At 43.6% G+C, this 6,536-nt stretch overlaps 1 protein-coding gene across 1 annotated transcript in view; it reads right to left on the bottom strand.

Annotated features, from left to right (window-relative positions):
• Positions 1-3,533: 3,533 nt before the first annotated feature.
• The window catches only part of LOC118783964 (histone-lysine N-methyltransferase ASH1L-like), a 29,157-nt gene continuing 26,154 nt past the window's right edge, over positions 3,534-6,536 (bottom strand). The window contains exons 23-26 of the mRNA XM_036537910.1: positions 6,198-6,370; positions 5,636-5,802; positions 4,491-4,941; positions 3,534-4,362 (exon numbers count right to left, since the gene is read on the bottom strand). Coding sequence (XP_036393803.1) covers positions 4,271-4,362; positions 4,491-4,941; positions 5,636-5,802; positions 6,198-6,370 — 883 coding nt within the window. The 3' untranslated portion in view covers positions 3,534-4,270. The remainder of the gene's footprint in view (positions 4,363-4,490; positions 4,942-5,635; positions 5,803-6,197; positions 6,371-6,536) is intronic.

The raw sequence follows: 6,536 nt of genomic DNA, 5'->3' as shown, positions 1-6,536 counted from the left end.
TTGTGTTATTTATTGATTCAGCATAAAAGGGAATATAGCTGTCATCAATCTCCCCCTCTCTCTCTTTCTATCTATCTATTCATCTGGAGGTGTATGTGTAGAAGTGGGATCTGTAGCTCAGTGTGATTGTCCTGACTGTACCACACCAATACTAATGTACTGTGCTCCTGCGATAGTGTGAGTCCCTGTTAAGCTGCCCCTGCATGTGCTTGTCTGTAAATACCCAATAAACTGAATGTCCCCCAATAACCCTCATCAGCGTGAGACTGATTCTGTTACAGGAATCGATTCATTGTGTCAATGAGATATCGGCATTGAAGCGCACCAGAATAGCACTTTTCAACCCTTTCAAGGATCTCAAAGCAGCCACGTTGCCTTAGGCTTGCTCTCAGGGGGTCTCGGGCCTAGTAACAATGTAAAGCTGCTTTGTGACAACTTGTGTTGTAAAAAGCGCTGTACAAACAAAACTGAATTGAATTCTCATCACCTTTTACCCTTGCTGAGGTGGGAGGGAAAAGGCATTTCTTTAGCTGTTTGGTCAGGACTTCCAGGAATCCCCCTCATCTTTGCAAGAAGCGTTTTGGGGATTTTGAATGAATACAGGGCCACCCTTTAATGTCTAATCTCAAAGATGGAATCTTCTGCAGCACTCTCTCCCTGGAGGTTTTATCCATGGTCCCCCCGGCACCCGAATACCACTTCTAGCAGCAACTTCATCGCCTGCAAGACTTCATATACTGGATGTTGCCATATAAAGTAAACCTTATTGACTCTGAAGTCCTGAGCATATTATACAGAGTGATAAAAATAGTGGAGCAGGACCTACTTCAGAATTACACCCACCTAGAGGTACTGTCGCAGTCATGACAACTCCTGATTCTGGATGTCCAGGGTATGAAGAATTTTAGAGATTCCCTTCAATCAGCAATTGACTGACACCTGGAACAAAAAGGTGATTCAACTGCCTCAATTTACTCATCTGATAACTGAATATTTTTAGCAGAATCAAACCCTGCTGTTTTCTCCTAGCTCTGTTTTAAACTCCACTTCTTTTGTGCGGCCACCGCAATATTCTCATTTTCATTTTCCTTATGAAGTAAATCTTGTATACTACTCAAAGCATATCTGGTACATCATGTAAATGCCTGAATGGTCTCGTCTCTTATGGGATCCAGAGACTATTGTGATATCAAACCAATGACTGTATGACAAATGCCTTTTGATTTCCAGGGAAGCCGTTGGATTTGTTCAGGCATGTGACAGACACATATTTTCACTTGTTTACTTTCTCTTGCTTTTGTCTCTTGTATGTGTCCAGTGTCTGTTCATACCTTAATCACTAAACAAAAAAAAACAACCAACATTGAAAAGACAAAAAAATGACCATGTTTCCTCAAAAAAAGATCAGTTTAATATTTTACACTGTTTCCAGGAGAGAGAATAAAGGAATTACGCATTTATCGATGCTCAATTTCTATAATAATATTATATTAGTAATAAGAAGTAAAATAAGCAACGTTACACATTACATCAAATGTAAAATCTGGAATAAGTCTTGTTTTTAAATCAGTATTTTATTCATTTTTTACAAAGATCAAAATTCAAAACCACATTTTTGGGCGATAAATTATTTTTTTGTTTTGTTTTTATTTTTCCTAAAAGTAAATTATTAGCAGCATTTGTGTAGCAAAAACTCAGACACATTGCTTTCATGCAAACTAGATAAATAATCCTAATAACCATAATCATATTTGCAATGATAATAATCATGATAATCATCATCTATTTGCAATAATGTAGTGCTTTTTATTAAAAAAAAAAAACAAACACAAAAAACTAATAAACATATAAAAACAAAAATTAAAAACGGACAGCATCGTTGTGACTTTAGAATCATAATTACAAACTTTGAACCAGAGAGGAAGAGAACTGGACAAAGAGAACAACCACACCCAATGTCTGCCCATCAGTCCATTTACAAAAGCCAACGGTTTTGCGATTGTCTAACCAAAAAAAAAAAAAAATTAACGAAAGAAAGAAAAACAGAAGAAAAGTTACACAAAACACACGCAAAAATACAAGAGCTGCGTTTATAACCGCTTTCACAAAAACCATATTCTAGTTTTCATTTTTTTTAAAAAGAAAACATGAAAAAAAAAAAAAACTATAATCTTTATGAGGAATAATATTGAGTCGACAGGTTTTACTTTTGTTTCTGCCACCTTTCAAAATATGATAAATTTTCACGTTGGTCTGTTTTTTTAGTGTTCAACACTTTGCAGCAAAATCGAGAAACATCATTTTTCCTGCTAAATTAATAGTAACTAGAGTACGTCAGTGTCAATACGCTGTCCTGTGCCTCCACATCATAGTTTTAGATTTAGTTTATAGATGCAACAAACTGTGATTTGGATTTAAGCATGTTATTCACTGCTAACAGCACTTGTTGCATTTAATAGAGACACTCCTGTTCTGTGCTTTCCCAGCTTACACGTGACGACAATAATAAGGGCAAAAATAATAATAATAATCATGATCATAATAATAATAACTGTATTTTAATACATTTAGGGCTCCATAGGTTGGGTCCTGTACAATACAATAGAAACAAAATCCATAGTTGAGATATTGCTTTTCGAGACTCAGCTCACTTCATTCCAGTCTATATACAACTTGGCACTTTACAGCTCCTTCTCTTCATTTGTCAGTTTTTCCATCTGTCTGTCTTTCTGTATCTGTCAGTCCATCTGTGTAGGATGGCAAAGCCCATCTGTTTCTGTAAAGTCAGTTCTGTCTACCGTTTTTCTGTCCTGGGTCCTAACCATTTAAATATCTCATCACAGTTTTTCAAAAACATTCTCCAAGGCAACCAGACACACAAACAAAGAACAATCTGAACAAACCCCCCCCCCCCAACACCCCAACATCGCCCCCCCCTCCCCCACGTAAATTGTATCATGTTAACATTGTACCACGTTATCATATATATATAGATTAAGTGCTTTTCAGCTTTTTTATTGTTTTGTATTAACCATTAATGACAAACCTGGTGCAGTGAAGCCCTTAAGTTTTGCACAGAACTCTGCCACACCTATCTAGGCTCCAGACTTTTAAGTCCCAAAGCTTGATAATTCCTCCACTCTCCCTCTGTCACCACCCTCTGTTTTTTTTTTTTTTTTTGTAAAGCTGGTGTTTAGACTGTCTTCAGGTTTCTATGCTTTCTGCATAACATACTGGATTAGATGTACCACAGCCCTGAACACAACAGAGCTCAAGAGAGCACCTTCCAAACCAGGCCTCTGAACATTGACTCTCCGACACTGATCTAAAGTTGGGTTAACTGTGTGGTAAAAACAAACAAAAAAAAAACAGCCTATGCATCGATTAACTTAGCAGGTTCCTTGTTACAGTAGTGTGTGTGTGTGTGTGTGTGTGTGTGTGTGCGCGCGTGCACATGGGCCTGTGTCATTGAGTGTGTGTGTGTATGTGAGTGTGTGATTGAGTGTGTGCATGCATGCACGCGCGCATGTGTGTGTGTGTGTGTGTGTCTGTGTGTGTGCATTCTCTGGTTTTACTGAATAATATTTCTGCAAAAAAAGACGTGTATAATAGTAAAGCACAACAGGTTGTGAATGTCCATGCTCTGTCCTCTAAACTCCTGACAGCAGTGCTTCCTCCACACTGCCAGCGTACTCACTCTCACGGTGTCTGCCTCAGGTCTCACGGTGCTCCCTCTGTTCCTGTCCACGCTGAACCTGGCGCGTCTGCTCCTTCCTGCAAGCTGTCTGTCTGTTCACATTTCTATTCATTCGCTGTCCACTTCTGCCTCTACTCTTAGTGTGTCCACTTTAATCAAAGTATTTAGTGTGTCGCTCTTCCCGCAGGAATACTAGTTCCGTTTGAAACATTTTGTTTTTGGACACATTGTCTCCTTTGTCCGTTGTCCGTACACTGTGTGGGTGTGTGTCTGTGTCCCTGCCCCCCGACACACTGGGTTTCTTTTCCCTCCATTTTATCTCTTACTTTTTACACTGTCTCCACAGTGTCCACCTGTCTGCCAGACGTCTATCTCTTCGGGGAAAGAGAGACAGGAGAGAAGAGCAGGCGTGCGGGGGGCGGGGCTGAGTGGAGGAGGAGAGAAGGGTTTACCCCTCATTGTCTCTCTCGCTCATCCCCGTTTCTTTCATGCGACCACTGGCTTCCTTCATTTCTCTGCCATTGCATCAGAAGGGGTGAAGGAGGCGTGGCTTATGAGGTGCAGCGGGTGACATCATTTCCTGCCACCGAAGTCACCCAATCCCAGCGTCCGCCTGCGTAGTCGCCGCCCAGATCCCTCCTCCAATAGATAGGTCACGTCTATGACTGAAAGAAAGGCAAGACAACACTACTATTAACATGGTATGATAACTGAATTCAGAAAAGGCTGACACAATTCCGTCACCTGGCTCCCTCCCAAAGCCCCTCCTCTCACACGCATCTCCCTCTCTCACCATTCTTGCTGGGTGTTTGGTGCAGTAAGTTCAGGAGTATCTTGTTTAGCCGGTCCCTCTGCGCCTCTCTCCTCCCCAGCTCAGAGTGGTGGAGGGACGAGGAGGAGGAGGGCGTCTCCAGAGCTTCTCCCTGCTCCAGCTCTGCCTCCTCCTCTTCCTCGCCGCCTCTGTCTTGGGGGGTCTGTGGTTGAGAGGCTGTGGGCGGGTGCGGCGGATGGGACAGGAGGGGCGGGGGCTCTCCGGGAACAATGTCCATGTCCCCCTCCCCGCCTCCCTCCTCGCTGTCCATCTGGGGCCCCCCTCCTCCGTCACAGAGCCGGGGGTCGCCAGAGGACGAGTCTTCTTCGCAGCCCACGCCGCCCAGGCCGTCCTTACACACCAGCTTGGGCCGCTCGCTCTTCCAAGAGGACCGCCCTCCGTTCCTCTTGTAGTTGTCCGGGACATAGTGTGGCTGGGAGCACAAACACACTCTCTATTACCTCTAACTCCAGCACTTACAACAGATCAGTGCAATAAAAACAAAACAAATGTCAGTTATTCAGACCAGAATAACAGCAGATGGAGGAGAGAAAGTTCCAAGTTCTGTGATTAAATGACTGTGCTTCAGAAAACTACGGATCGATGTGGATTAATGCCACAGAGCTATTTGAGTGCCACCACAATGACAGGCTCCAACTGTATGATCCTGTCAGCATTTTATTCTGTCGGTGTTAAAGCCGCTGGATTTCAATGTGCTGTGTGTGGCAGCTTGACTTTTATTCAGCTATCAAGTAGCACCGCAAGACTCAAATGATTACATTACTGCTCACTGCAAATCCTGCCGAATTTAATACATGGTTTCAGTTCGTATTTCAAATAAGAGAGAATATATTTAAAGGCTGCACTGAAATAAGAATATGTATGAATTTAAATCAGGGACACACTGCCTGTGATTAACAACATACACATGGACGGATGGATGGACAGATATGGACACACAAACACAGACACACACGCACACACAGAGACAGAGACAGAGACACAGAAAGAAACAGTGACACAGACACAGACAGAGACACAAACTCACAGACACAGACACAAACTCACAGACACAGACACAAACACACAGACGCAGGCACACAGACACAGAGTTTCCCTGTTCTCACCGAAAAGTCCCTTTTGGGGGTCAGCCTCTTGGGGAAGTGGTTGAAGGCAAAGGGCTTGGTGCAGACGGGGTAGCGGTTGCGGTGGATCTTGTAGAAGAGGTGAGCTGACTTGTCCAGGCGGTAGTCGCAGATGTACACGTCCTGCTCCTTCACGCCTTTGGGCCGTCCTGTGTGTGTGGAGGGGGGGGGGGGGTTATCAGTCAGTCACCTCCGTGTTACAACAGCACCCGAGTTCAGGGTGATACTAATGATGAAGTGATTTTCATACAGCACTTCAAAGTACTTTCCAAAAAAAATAACTTCAGCAAAAGCTGCACATTACATCATTAGCATTTATCAGACGCTCTTATCCAGAGCGACTTACCTTCGGTTACAGCTTTTTTTTTTTTTTTTTTAACAATGTTTCCCAGCAGGATATTTACTGGGGCAATTCTGGGTTAAGTAGCTTGCCCAAGGGTACAATAGCACTACTGCACATATGGAAAGCGTGCACAGTTTATAACAGAGATGACAAGCGATAAAGTTTATATTTTAAATATGAGGGTGCATGCGGGGGCCTCACCCTTGCAGTAGGTGTAGAGGTCCAGGACACAGCAGGTTCCCACTACGGCCTCCAAAGGGATGATCTCGTAGAGCGGCACACGGAACAGCTCGTTGTGGTAGAAGCGGCGCGAGGGGGAGTGGTGCGTCTCGTGGGGGCGGAAGTAGTGGTGTCCAAAAGCGAAACGCTCGCCCCTAAGCAGGAGAGAAAAAAGAAAGGAGTGAGGTGAAAGGAGGGACAGAATAACAGATTCAGACGGTGGAATTCTCAAGCCTGCACCTCAGTACGGGGGCAGAGTCTTGCTTGCATGCCAAAATGCTTCTGCTCACCCCATCGAATCACCCCCTCCCCCACCCCTTC

This window comes from Megalops cyprinoides, chromosome 10 (assembly GCF_013368585.1).
Source record: "Megalops cyprinoides isolate fMegCyp1 chromosome 10, fMegCyp1.pri, whole genome shotgun sequence".
NCBI classification, from domain to species: Eukaryota; Metazoa; Chordata; class Actinopteri; order Elopiformes; family Megalopidae; genus Megalops; species Megalops cyprinoides.
The sequence above is the reverse complement of the archived record's forward strand: the minus strand, read 5'-3'. Positions and strand labels throughout refer to the sequence as shown.